The sequence below is a fragment of the Gallinula chloropus genome (genome assembly GCF_964237585.1).
Source record: "Gallinula chloropus genome assembly, chromosome: 26".
Classification (NCBI taxonomy): Eukaryota; Metazoa; Chordata; class Aves; order Gruiformes; family Rallidae; genus Gallinula; species Gallinula chloropus.
This window is the reverse complement of record NC_140111.1, coordinates 4,326,805-4,347,559: the sequence shown is the minus strand read 5'-3', so window position 1 is coordinate 4,347,559 and position 20,755 is coordinate 4,326,805. Positions and strand designations below refer to the sequence as shown.

The 20,755-nt window shown below is 47.0% G+C and overlaps 1 protein-coding gene across 1 annotated transcript in view; it reads right to left on the bottom strand.

Annotated features, from left to right (window-relative positions):
- Positions 1 to 20,077, bottom strand: part of WNT3 (Wnt family member 3) — a gene marked incomplete at both ends in the record, with an annotated part of 42,633 nt that extends 22,556 nt beyond the window's left edge. The window contains one exon of the mRNA XM_084275663.1: positions 19,998 to 20,077. Coding sequence (XP_084131789.1) covers positions 19,998 to 20,077 — 80 coding nt within the window. The remainder of the gene's footprint in view (positions 1 to 19,997) is intronic.
- Positions 20,078 to 20,755: the final 678 nt, after the last annotated feature.

Below are 20,755 nucleotides of genomic sequence, written 5' to 3'. Positions count from 1 at the left end.
CATAGTCTCAGCTGGGTTTTGAGTCCTGATGGCTCCAGAACAGACACAATTCTGCTACGGGGCCCAGAGCAGTCCTGCATATCAAGCTGGGCCAGAAGTGGCTTCAGCATCTCCCTGGACTAAACCTGGCTGAGTTTCCTGATGCATCACAGGCTTCCTGCATGCTCTTTGGCTCTCTCTGTTCCCCATCCTTGCCAGGGACAATTTTCTCTGGAGACAATACCTTTCTTAGGCATTTCCATGCGTGTTACCAGCATGGATCTTGCCTGGCACACACCATTTGTATGGCTGCTCTGAAACTTTTCCCAGGAGTGCAAACCCCTTTGTATAGAAGATTGGGATGTATCCCAGATCCAGATTTTGTCTGTCTCCTCATAGCTCATGTAGAGCATGGAGCCAGGAGTACCTGACTGTGAATCGCCTTCACTCTCATAAGAAATCCAAACATCTCTATGGGCTGGAACAACAGCTCATCACTGATGTTGGTGTAGATCTGAGAAAGATCCATGGGTTTCTTTTGGATTGCTTGCCAGAGAAGGAGACTTTCATTTCTCATAAGAGTATGGAGACCACCATGATTGAAGGAGAACTCTGGCAAAATTATGACCTGGGCAGGAAGACCTGCAACTTGTGATAAGCACCTGTTGCATTTTTTGGAGTGGGGAGAGTCCTAAGTGAAAGAAAATTCATTCTTGACCCTCTGGAATGTTCCTTGTTCTACAGATACAAATGTTGTCTGGAGTCACACAGGATCACTCAGCAGCCAGGATCACTCCACACTAGCAGTTCTTCAAAAGCATCTTATGTCTTGCAGCACCAAGAAGCACCAGAGGTGGTTGGAGATCTATGTTGAGTCTCAAAGTACTGGTAGTTTAAGAAATAACGAAGTTCAGATGCTTATGTCAAGCACAGAGAGAAAAGACAGGTGGAAGATCAAGATGTTGGCTGATTGTTTAATGATTTGTGCACCAGAATTTTTCAGTATACAGCATAATAAACAGATGACACCCTCATTGCCACCAGCTCTTTCCAAAGGCAGAATCAATGTGCTGGGACTGGGAGCAAATGGAAAAATCAAGACAGAGCAATGCTGTGAAAATGTGGTTGTAAAACCACTCCAGCTATTAGCATTAATTACAATTAACTTCTCTGTGACAATGAGATGTGGTGGGGTTGTAAAGTGGGATTGTCAGATTATAACTCCATTTGGTAACTGGCTTAAAATGACCTCTAGAAAAGAATACTGAATTGTCCTGGAAATCCTGAATTAACAGATCAGAAGAAGCAACTGGAGCCTGGAGCCTGGCTGGTCTGATGCAATTTAATATCTTCCCATATGGCCTCAGCTTGAGGTTTATTACTCATGTCTGGCTGAAGCAGCAAATAGCAGTATTTCTGATGTTAGAAGGTGCCTGCAGTGTGCATGGCCTTCTTTGTTGTATCTGAGTCCAGACAGGGGAAAATGTGTCAGGAGAACTGAGTTTCTGGGTAAGGTGCTGTGTAAGGAGCACAGTGTCCTGCTGTGAAGGAACACAGAAGTTTCTGGAAGCTCCATCCCACCCTCTGACTTGGAGCAGAACAGCCACTAACCCTAGACCAGGTTGACAATGCTTCTGACAACACAGATTTTGTAAACCTACAAGGGTGGAGATCCCCCACCTCCAAAGGAGCCTGTTCCAGGGCTGTGCCTCCTCCCTGAGGAAGGAGTGTTTCTTAATGGCCAACCTGAGCCTCTGAATAAATGCAAATTAGGTGCTTTTCCTTGTCTCTTACCCTGTCCAGTATTGGATATAGTATATTCAAGGTTTTCTCAGCTCTCCTGCCACGGATGCTTCCTGTGTTCCTAAGGGGTTTGTCTACACACTGTTACAGATGGTTTTTCCTAGGCTAATGGACATCTCTGTTTGGGAGTCCTCTCTGCTCATTGACAGAAGCTTGTAGGACTGCTGAGAAATGCACTTTTCAGTGCTGCTCTCTAAGTCTACACTCACACTGCTAAGTGCACGTCAAGCAGTTTAGGTTTGTCACACACAACCCCCTCTAAATTGTAGCTGCCTCTGTGTTATCCCATCTAGTGGGCCAAAAGATTATCAACATTGCATCTTCCAACCATGGAACAAAACTGTCACCAATATCAGCAGGTAGATATAGGAACCAGTGTCTTCAGCTGTATGCAGGGAATCCACTTGGAATCTCTGTCCAGGGACATGAAGGATGAGAGGATGGTTGGGAACAGCCAGCATGGAATTACCAAAAGTAAATTGTGCCCATCAATCTGATAGCTTCCTGTGATGAGATAAGCATCTCTGTGGTGAGAGGAGAGCAGCTTTTGTAAGAGCTTTGAGATTATCTTTCATAGTATCTCTATGGCAAAGCAGAAGAAATACACACTAGATGGATGGACTGAAAGGTGGTGGACCACTGGACTGAAAGGCTAGTGGTCAGTAGCTCAAGGTCTAGCTGGCAGCTGGGTATCACAGCATCACAGAGATGTAGGGGTTGGAAGGGGCCTCCAGAGCCCATTGGGGTGCAACCCCCTGCCAAAGCAGCTCCCCAGGACAGGTCACACAGGTCGGTGTCCAGATGGGGCTGGAATCTCTCCAGAGAAGGAGACTCCTCCCCAGTCAGCACTGAGATGGGAATTGGCAAGGCAAAACTTTCAAACTGCCTAACCTTGTGCTTTTTTAACACCTTGCCTAGGAAGTCTCTTGTTTCCAATTTGGGTGCTGTCACCCAACATCACCTGTTGAAAATCCAGCCCTAGAAGCCATTGTCTTTCTGTTGGGAGAAAGTCTCATCCAAAAAATGTTTTCTGGTCGCACTCCCTTTGCTCAGTCACAACTTTCTTCCTCCACAAGACTCCTTAAACTGGACTTTCTTCCTTCCCTTTCATCTGTTACTCATTGCAATATTATGCCTTCCTACTGCAATCTTAACTACCCTTCCTCATGTTACCTAGACCTCTGCTTTTCTGTTCCAGACCATACCTTCCCCTCCTCCTCTGCCTCTGAGCCCTATTCCATGCACTGCAAGGTTTCTTTTTCGACCTCCTGGTCAAGCATCTCTTGCTGTTTGTGTCCTGAGCCATGTCACCCCCCTTTAAAGTTCCAACTGTCTTCCCAGCTCTGTTTTTATGTACTTTATCCTCAGACATCCTGCCACCTCTCTGAAGGGACAGCCTAACCCCATGTCCTTTGTGACTGCCAACCCTCTCTGCAGTCTCCCTGCTGCCTTTGCTCTGCTGTAGCCAGTCTCTTTCTGTGTGAGCCTGACCTCCTCAACCATCATTCTTGGTGCTTCCACACTAACACACTGCCAGCTGCTCTCTGTTCTTGTGGTCCTTTCTCCTCATTGTTGGGTGGCTGCTGCTTCCTCCCCAGACCTTCTTCACTTCCTCAGCTGGGCAAGCCTGAGCCCTGGCAAAGACCAATTCCAGTCCCACTGTTGGGACAATCACCTTTTACCACTTGCTTGACCATGGGGCGAGTGAGCAGACAGCAAGAGGCACAATTAGCTTACCCCAAATCTTGAGTAACATCCTAAGGTTTTTCCTCAACTGCCCCAATCAGCCAATGTTCAGGTTTGTTTTCTATATTAACCCACTTGTTGGTGATGATGACCACACCACCTACCTGGCCCTGGAAGCACCTTCCTTCCCTGCAGCCCCCTTCTTGCTTGGTTTGTGGGATTACCCAGAGCAGGTCAGACCTAAACCATTTCCCTTCACTGAGACCCCTTCCCTCTAATTTCAGAGACCCTTTGCCTGAGGAGTCCCCCAAACAAAGGGCTTCAAAACAGAGCAAGCAGATCCCTCTAGCTCCCTATCATTTCCCCTTGTCTGAGCAGGGCGTTGAGCAAGCGAATCTGCTGTTGCATCCCTCACATTATCTCTCTGCCCGCTGGCGTGTGGATTAGTGTTGCTGCAGCAACAGCACTTTTGTAAGATGAGCCCATTCTGGGAGAGCTGCTCCAGTTTGGGTGACTCAGGGCTCTGTCATGGGCTTGAAAGTGATTTGGCATCTGCCTCCACCCCTTTGTCTTGGCATCGCACAGGGTTCTGCTCTGACTTATTTGCCAGCAAATGCTGGAAGGATTGGGGGGGGGGTGGGTGGTGGTGGTGTAGTGGGGGGGGGGGGGAGTGGGGGGCAGGGCTTGGGAGCTGGAGTTTGCTTCTCTTCCTAACGAACACAGCCTGAATAAAGTTGCTGACAAGGGTGTGTGTCCAGGAACTGGGGTTCCTTATTGTGTCTCATATCAGATATAAATGTTATGTTCAGTGATGCCTGGTCAAAGCAATGTCACTCTCAGTTTAGAAAACACAATCAAGTGATTTGCCATGGGAGAGGATCTATTCTGCAGGGACGGCGATAATATGATTCGCACAGGAATTTACATAAAATGCATATGATTTGCATATGCAAATGAAGGCTTCCAGGCTGTGACCGCAATAAACACAGCGAGATTTTCAGCACTGCAAACCCTTTCCTCCAAGGAAAGAGAGAGAGAGAGAGAGGGTGAAATTTATTTGGAGGTTTGCTGTCCCCAAATCTGCCAGTCCTGGCAGGACCATAGATTTGCATACACACCCTGTGTGACCAAGGCCACCTCATTTGTTGGTGCTGTTACCCCATCGCCAACCCTCCCACTGCCAGTCCCACCAAAGGGGTAACCACCATGGGGATTCCTTTCACTGAATCACAGAATCACAGACTGGTCTGGGTTGGAAGGGACCCCAAGGATCACAGAGCTCCAACACCCCTGCCACAGGCAGGGACACCAACCTCCAGGCCTGGAGCTACACAAGGTTGCCCAGGGCCCCATCCAACCTGGTCTTGAACACCCCCAGGGATGGGGCACCTACCCCCTCTCTGGGCAGCCTGTTCCAGCCCCTCACCACTCTCTCTGCAAAGAACTTCCCCCTAACATCTCATCTAACCCTTCCCTCCTTCAGCCTCACTCCATCCCCCTTGTCCTGCCAGTCTCTGCCCTTTAACAAGCTGATTCCCCTCCTGTTCCTCTCCTCCCTTCAGGGACTGGGAGGCTGCAATGAGGTCCCCCTACAGCCTTCTCTTCTCCAGGCTGAACCAGCCCAGCTCCCTCAGCCTCTAAGTCTAGTGCTGATGGAAGGAAATATTTCCTACCATGGAGGAGGAAGTGATGGGACACTCAATCTGGAATGGGGCATTGCAGAAATGGAGGGAAGGAAAAGAGACTTCTCCTCTCAGGCCAGCAGAGATGCTGGTCATTCCTCATTGGTCAGGCAAGCCCTCTGCACATACTTCCAGTTTGGAGTCTCACTGTGGCGTAGCCTTGGTGGTGGCTGACCTTAATCAATGGTTAGTGCCGACTGTCTGGAAATCACCTGCTCTGAGCTGCCAGCTTTGGCATTGAAAAGTGTCTGCCCAATGCTCAGATTTTATGGGAACTTCCACTTGAACACTGTGGAGGAGAATTACTACATCCACCCAGCAGTCCCATAAGTTTGGTTTTGATCTGAGACGGATGCCTGGGCTGCCTCTGTTTGGAGAGTCCTTCACTGTACCCTCAGACCAGGATTGAAGGTAACAGGAGTGATTCTGCTCCTGTAAACAGCCTGAGGTTACCCTAAAAAGGACATACCCTGGCCTAGGAGGAGACTGCTGTGGTCTCCTCCTGAACTTGGCTCTGCCCATCCTGGGCAGTATAGCTGAGAAAAAGCACCTAGTTCTGGCTCATCTGGATGAAATGGACCTTAAAGTGTTTTATGTAAGATATAACATGGAAAAGTTAAATTGAGCCTTCTGGAAGCCAGAGCTAGAATTAGTTCTGCTGGTTTACTGTGGTGAAAAATGATGTCTCTGCCACCCTCTTTCCATGGAGAGCAAAGTAGCAGTCAGAGAGCAGGGGTATTAGGCTCTAAAAGGATGAGCCACACAAACTGACACGAGTATTGCAGAAAATATTGAACCAGATGACATGCTGAGGCTGCTCCAAAGGTCAGCACAGCCACTGATCTGCCCCCTTCACCAGGAATCTCAGCTATGTAGGGAAACACCGTGCAAGGCAAGGGTGAAAGATGGCTTTGTGTGTTCCAGCAGTGATGGGAAGTGGGATTTCCTGAGCTGGAGCTGTGCTCTGGACTGGTGAAGTGGTTCTCAGTAATTTTCTCCAAGCCACCTCTCACCCCATGGTATATGTAACATCCACAGTGCTTCCTGGGAACAAGTTCCCCTATCTAATTACACACTTCTGGCAGTTACTTTCCAGCCCAAGGGCTAATAATTTCAATGGGGAACAGCAACAAGCCTTTGAAGAAATTAAACAGGAGAGAGTTCTTGTGGTAGCCCTTGGGCCAGTCTGCACAGGACAAGACCTGAGAAATGTGCTTTACATTCTTCAAATGAAAAAGAGTTATTAGCAGTGTAGAAAGGAGCTTGAGCCACTTCAGAAGCAGTTGTTATTGAGGCACAGTTCCTCTTGGCACCTCCATTGCCTGTGCTGGGCTGGATGTTCAAAGGGAGGGTCCCCTCTACGCATCATGTAACTGGTGCAGTATGGATCACACTGATGGGACTGAATGGGAAATCCTAATGACCCAATACTAAAGTGACCATAGACTGGTCAGAAGGAAGACATTTTGGCCAAAAGGCCATTTTTTGGACCATTTTTCTGGTCTAGTTGAAGGTGTCCTCATCCATGATGCAAGGTCCAGACTGGATTAACTTGTCATTCTCTTTCTCTGAGCTGCAAATCTGAGTTTTGTCTCCTCTGAAGCCATTCAACACTTCTGTTTCCTTGTTGATGTTGGCTTGCCTGTGTGTTTTTTTCTGATTTTATATAATATTTTTGGAAAATCAATGATCAGATTGCAAACAGACCTCAGGATGCAGGAGTCTTGGGCTGAAATAATGATGGACTGGTATATAAGTTGGATGTGTTGGATTGGATGGAGATTGGATTGAGAGGAGCCCTGAGGAGGACAACTTGGGGTTTTGGTGGACAAGCTCAACATGACCCAGCAAGTGCACTCACAGCCCAGAAAGCCACCCGTGTCCTGGGCTGCATCCCCAGCAGCATGACCAGCAGGTTGGAGGAGGGAATTCTGCTCTCATGAGACCCCACATGGAGTGCTGTGTCCACCTCAGGGGTCCCCCAGGACAAGTTGGACACAGAGCAGCTGGAGCAAGTCCAGAGGAGGCCACAAAGATGATGTGAGGGCTGGAGCCCCTCTGCTCTGGAGCCAGGCTGGGAGAGCTGGGCTGGCTCAGCCCGGAGAAGAGAAGCTGCTTCTGGGGAGAGCTCCCAGCCCCTTCCCCTCCCTCGAGGGGCTCCAGGAGAGCTGGAGAGGGGCTGGTGCCCAGGGCAGGGAGGGCCAGGCCCAGGGGAACGGCCTTCAGCTGCAGGAGAGGGATGGAGAGGGGCTGGGAGGCAGAAATCCTTCCTGGGGAGGGGGGAGGCCCTGGCACAGGGTGCCCAGAGAAGCTGGGGCTGCCCTGGGATCCCTGGCAGGGTTCAAGGTCAGATTGGATGGGGCTTGGGGCACCCTGGGCTGGGGGGGGTGTCCCTGCTCATGGCAGGGGCTGGGACTAGGGGAACTTTGAGGGCCCTTCCAACCCAAACCAGTCTGGGATACTAAGATTCTATGACAGTTTGTCCTTGAAAAACTTGACTGCAAACTCTTTACTAGTGTAAAATGAAAAAATAAATACTTTCCATATTTTTAATCAGAAAATCTGTTCTGGAGTCATGGGAAACATTCTTTCCTCCTAAAGCTTTTGGTCAGGAATAGAGAATAATCGATCTGAAGAATTAAGTTTCTTCAAGATTTGATTATGGCCCAGAAATGTCTCCTTTTTAATCACTGGGGACCTGGCATGTTTTTCTGGGCAATAGCAGCTATAACTGAGTTCAAAGCATCCTGGGGAACTGGCTAGAGGGATGGGGACCCTCTATTTGGTGATATAGTATGTAAGGCCTGACAGAACTGGGCTGTTGACTTATTACTAAAAATTCATTAGTGATACCCCAAAACCTGATAGGAATAAACCCACAACCTCACAAGCCCAAAGGAAACATTATTTGAACACCTACAGCCTTCCCTGCAGGAAAGGTTTTTACTATAAATCATCCCAGTTCTCTGTGAAGATCTGTTACACCCAGTTGTTCATTCCTCATGGGTCACCAGCAAGCCTTGAACTCTCAATATTGAAAACCACAACAGAAAACTCATTTTTCCAGTTCCTGTCTGGCCTCCACCCATGCAGCCAAACCATCACACATCTAATGGCCAAGGTCTCCAGGCTCAAAGTAGAACCTGGGTGTTTTCTCCATCAAACCTAATCCATGGGCAAGTTCCACCAGCTGTCACCAAGCCATGATTCTCCAGTCCAGCTTTTCTGGCTGCTGGGCTGAGTGGAAGAAGAGAGAAGCACAACTAAATCTCAGGTAGGGTTGGACACCCAAAGACTTGTAGACTGTTAAGGCCACTGATACTGGGTTGATCATTCTGTTATGGAAGTAACCACACTGTTTGGAGCCAGGCCTCTTGGAGTGGACTAAACTAAAAGGTTACTGCAGTCTAGGTGGATGTAGAAGTGTTAGTACTGGTGGTATGGTGGGAAACACCACCATGGCAATGCATGTCTGCCCCTGCTCTGCTCTGGAAACAGCTGTGCTGAATGGAGTACATTTCTGAACATCTGGGATGACTCATCTGTGTCCTCTGGGTATAAAAGGCTGATTTTCAAGAACTTCAAGAATTAGGCCATTTAGGGTGGAGATGATAGCACCAGTGTGTCTCCTTATTGTCTGGCTGCTCCTAATTCTTCTTGTAGTGCCTTTTGGAAGCTCTCCTTTATCTGATCCAAGGTTGAATAACAGTTGCCCCCAAGGTATGAGACCGCTGCTCATGATAAGACTGAAGGCTGCAGACACAGCCCCAGCTGTGACACAGACACAGAGACACACAGACTCCTTCAGGGGTTTTGATAGAACTTAAATCTCCAAACCCATGATCCTGGACATTGCACCACTGCTGCCTTAGTTTGAGGCAAAGGCTCCCCTTTCCTAAGGGTTTATATCAGCACCCAGACTCTCAGCTTTCTCACTTCACCAAACAGAAGCAACTGGCCCCACAAAAGCCATGACTGAGTTCTTAATTGCTGGAGATCTTATTTTTAGGAGGTTCACAGGAAAAAAAAAATGAGCAAACTGAAATGAAAAATGAAAATGTACAGAGAATCATAACTCAGTGTACTACATAAAGTGCTCGTCAGACAGAAATCAAGATGGATTTATGAAGAGCTTATTAAAAGTGATCTGGTTGTTCCCAAAGATAATGAGGTCAGAGCACATATAATGCAATAATCAGAATTTGAAAAGACAAATGAAAATGCTTTGTAACAATGAAAAGGGAAAAAAAATCTACTTATTGGAAGCATCAGCAATTAGATATTAGGAAATCAGGTGAAAAACAGATGAGGGAATTGCACAGCTGAGGCATGGGGTGTCTGTGCTCTTGGTTGAAATCTGGACTGGAGGCTGAAACAGTAACTCCTACAAGAAAATAAATAATTCTGTGAGATCTGTGGGTAAGTCTGGACCCAGCTGCATTGTACTGCATGGACTGCAGACATTTCAGCTGGCCCCACTGTGATGGACTGCTTGTACCATTGTCCTGGGTGGTCACCATAGTCCAAGAAGGAAAATGGGCACTCATCTCATTTTAAACCACTGGAAGTAAAACCTGTGCTGCAAATGTGCCATTGTCAGCAGGGCAACCAGCTCAGATGAACTACCTGTGCTGCAGGTATCTCCAGTGAGAGGAGAGGAATAAGGAGTAAGGAGTTGTGTGCTGCTTGTTAGGGCTCCACTGGAGCTGTGAAAGCCCCTGTGACAGTTTTCAAGGATCACTGCAAATTCCTTAATTGTAATGACTAGAAAGTAACAGCAGGGAAACCAAATGACTATGAGACAGAGAAATGGGATGAGAATAAAAATCAAAGTGTTTATCAGCTAACACTAACCCCTTCTGTTTTGAAATCAGAGGGTCTGTGCTGAAAAGGTGGAGGAAGATACCTGGTGTCTGAGCCAATGCAACGCTAGCCTGGCTCAGAGAAAGCGTTTCTCATTTGAAAATGAAAGGTGCAAGGACTGGGAAAGGTGCCAGTTAAACTTGATTAGATTTGTAAGATTAATTAAAACCAGACAGGTTCAGAGAACTGCAAAGAAAACCCAAGGAAGACAAATTAGCAAATCAGGAAACCTATCTTTAGGAAAGGAATTAGAAAGGGGTTGACTCCTTTATCATGGCAAACTTACTTGTCAGAGCATAGTCCCTTCATGTTTTCAAAGACAGCGAAGCAGCTACACTCACAGTCCTGGTGATCAACATTTTTGTTGTTACAGGGTAAATATACCATTTTTCAAGCCCTTTCAGCCAAGGATGGCTCGTGGCTTCTTTCTTGGGTGATGGTGGAGGTTTTCTTAACCAACCTTCGTCAGCGTTACCCTGTCTGTCTACTGGATCTACTCTATGTGCTGGATGGATGTGTGGCCTGCAAACAAGCATCCTCTGACTAATGGCTTGGACAAGAGACACAAAATATGTTTGTAAAGGACCACTGTCTTAGTGGTTTGCAGATACCCTTCTGATTTGGGGTTAGTTTGGAATTTTTAAGGAGTCCTACACTCCTAGTCAGAGCTGATAGTAAGAAACACAATGCTCCCAAGCTCCTGACAAATCCTTCCCATTTCAGATCCTTTAGGAAAAATCACTGCTTGATCCACTGAGTGGTATTTGGAACTGAAGAAGAATGAGATTATGGAGATATGCAGGAGCTGGTGAACATCAGACACGTCTCATCCCAACATCTGGTCTGCAGTCATTGGGTAGTTCCGTCTACCAACTGAGGAAAGTGACGTGGTGGTTTCAGCCTTTCCAAGGTAAGACCTAAGATAGACTTTCTGGAGGTCTAGCTTAGAGAGAGGAAGCACCCTTCCCCCAGCAGCAGACTGTGACTTGGTGATATGCATACAGTAGGATCCTACCATTCTGAGAGAGAAATCTCATTGCAATTCTCTTGCTAGAGACTGTTATAGTACCTTACAACCTTCTAGAGCTACACCAGGCTGTGCACAATTTCCATCACAAGCTCCTTTTTGAGCCAATACCTTCAATAAATTGAGAGCAAGAGTGTGCTTAAATAAAGAAGGAATGCCAGATATGATCCTATCCATACAGACACAAACAAACCCCATCAATTCATCTTCAAAAAGCCTTTGGCATAAGCCTCATAATATTGCAAAAAGGATGCTATTTCTTGGATGCACAAGGCCTTGACTTTCATCAAGGACTTTGGCTGTGTCCACATTGCTGAATGACTGGACTCTGAATCCAGCCTTTTATTTTAATGCTCAGAAAAGTTCCATATTTCATATGCCATCACATGCTAAAACTGGCCAACCAACAGTCAGTGGGCAGACAGCAACTTAGCAGCTGCTAAGGCTCCTACTAGATGTGCCTAGGATGTTTCACTCAGGCCTGGCAGAAGTTTCAAAACAGGCTCAAGTTGAGCCAAATTGCCATAGATACTGTTTTGGCTCAACACAACTCATGCAAATCAGAGCTACAAGGCGAAGAGAGCGTTAGCAGAGAGACGTTTCTAAACAAGTACCATTGCTAACCCTGAAATTGGCTGAAATTTGTATGAGAGAAGCAAACAGTGATTAAGGCAGCTTGGTTCTCATGATGCAAGAGGGGTGCTGCACTTGTTGTGCTGAGATTTCTGTCGGCAGATGGACCAACAGGCTCTGTGTCTGAGCAGATGTGGTGTGGTGGATGGCTGGCCTGTCTGCTGGTGTGCCTCAGGAGTGAAGGTTTGTGGCTCACATCAGATGAAGACGTTTTTCAGTTGGCAGAGACAATGGAGACGTGCTGTGCATTGTACCTGCATATTTTAAATACACTGCACGTTTCTTTCATCTTTATTATTTCAGAATTAAAGTTCACTTTTTAGTGCTTATAAACTGGCTACTTGGATATTTTCCTGCATTTCCATACAACATCCAGCCTTTGAGTTTAGGTTGAACTGTTTGACTTGGCAGTGGGAAGGTCTGATGAGCATGACCAAGACCTTACCACCAATGTCAGGTGGAAGATAACCTTCTACCTCTTGGTTACCAGTGCTGGTGAGGGTGGGCAGAACAGAACAGTGTTGGAAATCAAGTGCCCTCTGAGTGTCAGCTAAATAATGAAAGTGCAATTTAAACCCCAAATTAGACCTTAGAGTCATGTCCTCAGAGGGTTCAAACTGGCCAAGCCTGTACAGTGCCCACAGGGAGGGAGGAAGGGCTGAAGACTTTCTTGCATCTTGGCTTGGCTCACACACCAGTACACCAGTGATTGCAGCAGAGCAACAAAGCCAAGATAAATGCAGTGAGAAAGCATTAGCTAAAGACCTTCAATAGGTCAAGAGAGGTCCTTCTCCCCCTCTACTTTGCCCTGGTGAAACCACACCTGTGTCCAGTTCTGGGCTCCTCAGTTCAAGAAAGACAGATAACTCCTTGAAAGAGCCCAGCACAGGGCCACCAAGATGATGGAGTGGAACCTCTTCCTTATGAGGAGAGGCTGCAGGAGCTGGGCCTCTTTAGCCTGGAGAAGAGGAGACTGAGGGGTGACCTCATGTTTATAAATAAGTCAGGAGGCTGGAGCCAGGCTCTTAGTGATGGCAGCAACAGGACAAGGGCCAAGGGGTGCAGTCTGGAGCAGAGGAAGTTCCATATGAATACAAGGAGAAACTTTTTCACTTTTTCACTGGGACAGGCTGCCCAGAGAGGTTGTGGAGTCTCCTTCTCTGGAGACATTCAAAACCCACCTAGATGTGTCCCTGTGTGATTTAGTCTAGGAGATCCTGCTCTGGCAGGAGGGTTGGACTAGATGATCTTTCAAAGTCCCTTCCAACTCCCAACGTTCTGTGATTCTGTGACCTGTCATGCCCTAAATGAAGGGCCAATACTCATATCTGGGCACAGAAGATGTGTAGCATACAGCAAGTGTGACATGAGTGACCATCACACATCCTTGGAATGTGTGTGTTGGGCTTTATGTTACCATCATAAAACGTGATGAGAGTTTCTCAGTTGTGTTCAGGGTCCTAATGAAGGTCCCAATGGCTGTTGGACATAAGCTGGGGACTGAGTAATGTCGAAGGAGAGAACCTCCTCACCTCCATATGCACCTAGCTCTGGGACACACCACCCTGGAGCAAAGAGGGTGTTGTCATGCAAGTATGAAGCTTTGAAGTCCCAGCTGGTGGCAAATATCCTTTATTATATTGTCTGGCACTACAGAGATTGGCTCCAGTGTATTTGTAAAAACCCTTCAAGAAGCCATAGGCTGCCTCTGGACATCCCTCAATCTCCTCTTGTCCAGACTGCATGAGCCCAAGTCCCACAGACTTTCCTGGTGAACCATGTGCCCCAGATCCTCACCCTCTTGGAAACTTCCACTGGCTACTCTGCAGTTTCTCAGCATCCCCCTTGAGTTGGGGTCAGGAGGAGCACCTCTCAACACAGTAGTACCACTGCCTCACATTGGCAGAGGACGAGAGGTCCCCTCAATCTATTGCCCACACTCCTCCTCCCAGTGTAGCCCAGCACAGGCTTCATTGTTTGGGAAGAGCACACTGTGGGTTCATATCCCCACTGGTGACCAACGTCACCATTTCCCTGCCTGCACAGACACAGCCGTGTCGGTGGGGTGTGAGGTGTCTACCTGACCACATCAAGGTGAGTGTAGACACGTGTCTGAGGAAGCAAATCAGCATATGGAACGACCAGTATGTGAATTGACTCATTGGTGGCCTCCAGCATCCCCAACACGCTGTAGCTGGCCCTGAGCAAAGAGTACTGGGTGGCCAGAAGTCCCTCATGGTTTTCCAGTCCTTAGGCAGGTGTTTCACTTTGTCAAATGCTGCTATTAAGGATGGATTCAAATTAAATGCAATCAGTATTTCAATTAAACAGCCCCTCAATAGCTTGGTGATCACTTAAATGTGCTTCTGAATTGAGCTACAAGAATGACAGCAGAGATTGCTGGCTTAAGGGGAGAAACACTTTAAAGTCTTTGTGTGACTCAGAGCCCTTTTCCATGCTCTGGCTCCAGGATTGGTGGGCCTGGAGGGAATTTTGAGGGAATGAGCCTTTCTGATATTCAGGGCAGCGTGCACATTGCTTATTGCTCCATACTCTTGTGTTCTGGTAGTGTTCTGGAGGCTGTTTCTGAGCACAGAACTCCCCTGCACTGCACATAGGGCAGCAAGAAAACCAACAAAAGATGCTACCTGGCCATGCTAAGAGTCTGACAAGGCCTAGATTGTGTTTAGGTGCACAAGGATACACATCCTCAGAAGCTTTCCTCTGAAAATGATTAGGGCTGCCCATGTGTGTGGTGGGTGCCTCATCCCTGGGGGTGTTCAAGGCCAGGTTGGATGGGGCCCTGGGCAACCCTGTGTAGCTCCAGGCCTGGAGGTTGGTGTCCCTGCCTGTGGCAGGGGGTTGGAGCTCTGTGACCCTTGGGGTCCCTTCCAACCCAGACCATTCTATGCTTCTGTGATTCTATGTGTTTACTGTACAGGGCAGACAATCTGAATTTCAGCTTGCTTGTTGAACACTGTTGCTTTCACGGCACAAACTAACTCTCCCATTTGGCAGGGTGGTGACATGGATTCCCACAGGCTGCAGAAAACACCTTTAGACCCACAAGATCCTGGATGCTTGTGGCCATTCAGTTATTGACAGCTGCTTTCATGAGCAACCCCAGCATCTCTCTCATTACCTCTGACCTCACTGCGATCCCCAGGTAGCTTCACCTATGGCAGACAAGCTTTGACACATCTAGGGCAGCAGTCTGCAGCGTCACCCACCACCCGCCAGCGGGTGTTACCACCCCTCCAGCAGCCTCAGCAGGAGGCCACGTGTGGTTTATGCGTCAGCTCTTCCAGTTCAGAGCTTCACGTGCCAGTGCAGGCTGCTGGTGGAGGTGCTTTGGCTTCCTGTGCCAGACCAGGAGCCAGAGCAGCACCTCTGGGCTTGCACGGGACGTGCTGTCAGCTCTGTCACTGACACACTCCATCATTATCTTAGTCATTTTTCCCCAGAACTGGATGAATTTTAAGCTGTAGGGAAATGATATTGGGGGGTGGGTGGGTGGGTGGGGTGGCTTTTTTCTTCCTCTGTAGTTCTACAGCAGCTGGATTTGCATCAGGAAATCCACTCTTGTAGACTGAAGCTTCATTGAAATTTTACTCCTTTTGAATAAAGCTTTAAGGGGCACATTCCTACAGCAAAACAGGCTCCAGGATAGAAATGTTTTGGACTTTCAGAGAATGAAAAGAAAACAAGAGGGCCAAGAAAATGAAGTCTGCCATTCATTCACTCCAGCAAGGTGAGACTCTGAAAGCTAAAGAAGACAAACTACATGTCATCTCAGACAACATCTACATGCAAATGGTTTCCACATGCGTGTTTTTCCTAACAAGGAAGCTACTGTGGGACAAGTGAGAACATGTTTTTAAGTTTCTATCTGTCTCTTCCTGGTGGCCCAAGGCCACTGGTATCCTCAGACACCTGCCAAAGCCTCCAGATTCCCATGAAAACACTTCTGAGGGATAGAAGTACAATTTAGTAATGTATGATGGACAAAGCCTCTTCCACATGCCAAGTCATCTGCTTAGAGGTCAATGAATGCTGGATGGGAAGATGCACTTGGTGGTAGTTGCAGTTATGGGCAGTGAATTATTACTACTGTGTTGAGGAATGATGAGAGAAATGGGTTTTTACTCCCTGTTCACACCAGTGACTCCAAACCTGTCTCCCTTCTCCAGGCTAGTGATGCTCCAGAGGTTTTTAAGACTTCTTGGTCAATGATGCTTATGGAAGAGGAGAGCATTTGGTGTTTCCTCTGTGTTCATGGCTGGAATCGTTTCCTTGATAGTCTTCTTCAGCCCCTGCACAGGTCTTAGCATCCTGGAGTGGTTTCTAGTTGTTTCCTGGTCCACAATATCTCTGTTGGCCTGCACTGGCACAGCTCTGGCCATGGGCTAGATTTTTATCTAAATTACCTCAGGACAGAAAGCTCTGGGCCCATCCATCAGTCTGTCTATATGCAGCATTGACTGGCCTTTCATACTTTGACCTCCCCAACCCCAAAAACTCAGATAAGTTCTGTTATCCATGTTGCCATGAGTGTGTCACCACCATCCCTTCTACTGGTACCCAAAAAGGCTGTTGGCATGACCCATGACTGCTGTCTACAGGGCTTGGGTGCCAGCTACGACCCCACCACCCATGTTGTTTTACATCCATGACACCTCTGAAGGGTCAGGAAGAGCAGCAGTCCTGGTCTCCATGACTTCATCCCTTCTCTCTGTTTTCTCTGCTTCTCTTTTAGCAGCAGTAATCCAGACAGCAAAAGTGTTGGACACATCTCTGAGGAAGCTTTTGTTGGCTTTAGCTCCTCCTGTCAGCACCCTCACAGGCAGCATTTCGATGACCTTTTCCCATCTGTGCCCTATTTGTTCCTTTTCACTGCTGTAATCTGATGGAAGCACGTGAGTAAGGGTTGGACCTACAGCAAAATACCACCCCTGCTCACTGAAAGTTACATCCAGGGTCTGTGCTACCCCTGGATCTTGCTCAGGTGGGAAAATGCTATCTGGTCAGGGACAGGAGGATGTCAGGGACAGGAGGATGTCAGGGATCTGCCAGCAATCCAACAGGCTGGACTGTGAATGCTGCTCTTTGCAGCCTGGCAGCTCCACCTTCCCACTGCTACCACTGAGCCTGGACACTTCAGATCTATATTTGCACCACAAAGTCCTTTTGCATGCTGTCCATCCAGAGTGCTCCCCATGCCAGGCACTGATGGCTTGAGCCTCCCTGCCTGGCACATAACATTTCATCACTGAAGCCAAGGGCAGGATCCACCCTCCAACAGGATGGCGCGCAGGCTGCCCATTGCTGTGGAGTCGTGGTCTCTCTAGATACTACAAGCAGATGGACAGTGTCCTTCCCTGGCCCCTCAATAAAAATACAACTCAGTGGGAACCCTCAGCAGCTTCATCTTGTTGCCTTTATCCCTTCCCCTGCGCTGTTGCCGATGTCGTGCTGGCCGGTATTGTCTGACTGCGCCGTGGAGCAGCCGGATTATTCCAGCCACCCCTAAACCCATTTAAAAAGGTGCAGAGACACCCCCCCCCCCCCCCCCCCCCTCATTCTCATTGCACTTCTTTTCCTTGTGCACATTCAGGCATTTCCTCCCCAACTAGAGGTAGAAATGTTTTGCCTGTTTATACTCCAAAGGAGAAGTGATCTGTTTTGATTTTGCTGCAAAAATATTCCCTCTACAGCAGAAAAAAATACCCAGAGAGGTTGCACCAGCAGGACTGGGCACTACCTGTCAGCAGTCTGGGGTTTCTGCAAGCTGAGTAGTCTTCCTGAAGGTCTGGTAGTTAGCAGAGATGAGTTTAGCTGAGGATAAGGAAGCCCTGGTGATCTCAGGTCCAGCCTGACCTGGAGGGGTGCAAGAGCCCAACGTAGCTGATGCCATGTCCCATCTTTGCTTCCCTACCCCTCCTGTTTTGGGTCATGTTGAATCTTGCAAGTGGGACTCATCTCCCAAAGTCTGCTCTGTGTCTGCCTAAAGCTCAGAGTATCAGGAGGACAACTGGCAAAGAATGCTTTTTAAAGAGTATATATCACCTCATGCTTACTGTATGAAAGATCTCAGCTCCACAGAGCAGATGTTCAAAGCCTTCAGTGTCACTGAAGGGGATATTTAATTCTGAGTGCTGTGGGAAGCATTGTGTCTGCCTGAGCAGCCGGGGAGCCCTGGCCCAGATATTTCTGCCCTTCTACTCCCCCAGCCTTCAAGAAACCTCTAAAACCTTATGCCAATTTTGGATAGCCCCTCAAGTCCATGTGGGGCATCTCATCACACCCTTCCAGTGCAGCAGAGACTCTCCAGCACTTTGGTATTGCCAGAATCTCAAAAAAACCCAAAAAATATACAAGATTTGGATGTATTGAATGAAATTCTGCAGATAGCTTGATCAGTTCCCTCCTCTCCCACTGATGCTGCTTTGCTGTGCCCCTGGTGTTTGTCTTCCATGTCCTCTGTATTGTTCCTTTTGGGTGAGTTTGTAGGGATTTTGGAGAAGGCAAGGACATGGGGCAGACACCTGTCTGCAGTGTATTCTCCTGAAAACAGGGAGAGACATTTTGCTCCTGGGGACATTTTCATTTCACGGGGGAAACAAAATAGATGTTTTCATCAAGATTTCGGTTCCTCACTCTGAGAGTCAAACCCCTCCTTGATTCGGGCACTAAACCCTGATTAATATCAAAGCCTGAGGCAGGTCAGGAGCTGGTGAGACCCTGGGAGAGCTGGTGTCACAGCAAGGTACCGTTGCCCCACGCAGATCCTTGTCTTTAGATCCAGCCACACAGTATTGACCTGTTCCACAACCCCGCCACGCACCCCCGGTCAGGCACACCGGTCCCCAGATGAGGGAGAAAAGGGATGTAAGGAATCAAAGTGATGCTGGGGATATTTCAGTAGGCTCCCCTGCCCCAGGCTTAGGTCCTGAAGTTAGGCAGGGTGAAGAAATCATTTAATTCTTCAGGAAAACATGCTGAGATTTAGCCATTTCATGAACCTGCGGAGCTTTTAAACGCTTCCTGAGTGTGGACTTATTGTATTCTCCATCTTTCTCCACTGGAACTGCACATATTCATTCTCAAAGTCTACAATAATAAGTGGATTTTTTTTAAAAAACAATATATATTCAGCTTTTCCCTTCTGATTTCTAAATATTCCCAGGCATGGCAGTCCATTTCCAAGTTCACTCCCACCCACTTCTTGCCATCTCCATGTTGGCACTGAAAGGATCTAATTCAGTAATAAAAAACCCCAGACTTTTCTGGAAAGGTGAAAATAACCCAAGAATCTCAGTAGCACCAAATTCCTACATCCCTCTCTTTGCCCTACACACCATTAGGTTTACAGCCCCTACCTGGCACGTACAGAAACTTAATGAGCTATATTCCAATAAGAAATCCTAAATGAAAAATAAAGAAATTAACTGAGATATTCTGTTATGCAACTCGCTGTCTGCTGGGTACAAATGACCTGAAATTTTTTGTTCTAAAGTGCTTCCAATTGCATTTTGTTAATACAGTTTTATATATATATATATATAGTTACATTTATTTTTATAATAAGTAACTCAGGTTTCTTATAAGATATAACCAATTTTTATTTTATTTTTTTTTAAAATTATTGTTGGGGCAAGGAAATAAGTGACATTTCCACGATTAAAAGAGCAAAATCCATCTTTGAGGAATTTTCCTAAGGAATATTTTCTCAGGTGCCATTTGCGTTCTCAGCTTCTTTGCCGGACTAAATTCACATGACAGAATACAACAAAAGAAGAGAAAGAAGTCCAAAAAACTGCAGCAGCCAAACAGGAAAATAGAATTAATTGTTGTTGTGGGGTTTTTTTTTTTCTCAAGGATTGATGGCAGGTTAATGGAAAGGAAGGAAATACCTGCCACACAGTCAGGCAACAGACACAATTCCTATTGCACCAGAAAATAAACCCGCATCTTTTTACCTCTAAAAGCAAATGCTTATTGCTACAGTGATGAAAATGGAGAAATTAAGAGTGGTGAGGAAGACTCCATTTGCCCAAAAGGGAACCCAGACATCGCTCTTTAAAAATAACCCCCAAACTTTTCATTAATTACGGGGGAAATGTGAAGAAATTATGCTCAGAATCGAACGTGCAGTCGTGGCCAGCTCAGCAGGGCGAAAGGGTGAAAAGGAAGGGACAAGCATACACACAAATCCCATGGCTAATAATTAATTAATTCATTAATTAATCATAGAAAGAGGGAAGGGGGCGGGGGAGGGGAAAGGGGGGGGGGAGGTAGGAGAGAGAGAGAGAGAGAAATCTTACCACCAAATTGGGTAACCGGCTAAGACCTTTGTGCCATTGAAGAGAAAAGATAAAATTAGTCCAAGCAGGTGGTAATCCATTAGTCCAGCCTGGTGCAAGGGGAGAATCTCAGCGAAGTTTTCAGAAAAACATGAAGTACAAAAAAAATGAAGAATCCCCTCCCTTCCAGGAAAAAAAAAAAAAAAAATCAAAAAAACCCCCAAAAATTAGTTAAACAAAGTCCCTTGTAGTGCTGATGACTTTCTGGCTTGTCAGAAACACACCTCTCCAAGCCTTTTCCCTGTAGATCATCCAAAAGCGTCTATTAAAAAGTGCAGGGCTTGGGGATGTCAGCAGGCAGCCAATCAGACCGCATGGCCCAAGGTAAGGGATGAGTCTCAGCTCAGGGCTGTCAATCACGCTCTCCTCCCCCTCCACCCCACAACTTTGTTCTAGCCCTCGCTCCACAGACAAACCCCTCTTTGCAAGAGACTTTACTGGGGCAGTGAGATTTTTTGGTGGGTTTCTTTTTTTTTTCCAATTTAAAAAATATTTTATTTTATTTTATTTTATTTTATATTTTTTTTTCTTTTTAAAACTTCACTTAGAACTCCAAGAGGCACCGACCCTGCTCCTGGCTTGTCGTGCCAAGACTTTGCAAGGTAAGGCTGAAGGGTAACTGTGATTGTGCTTAATCTCACGGTGGGGGTGAGATAGACAACTTATTCTTTAGATGGAGAGGGAGGTGAACATTAACCTTTGCTGGAGACATCGCTGAT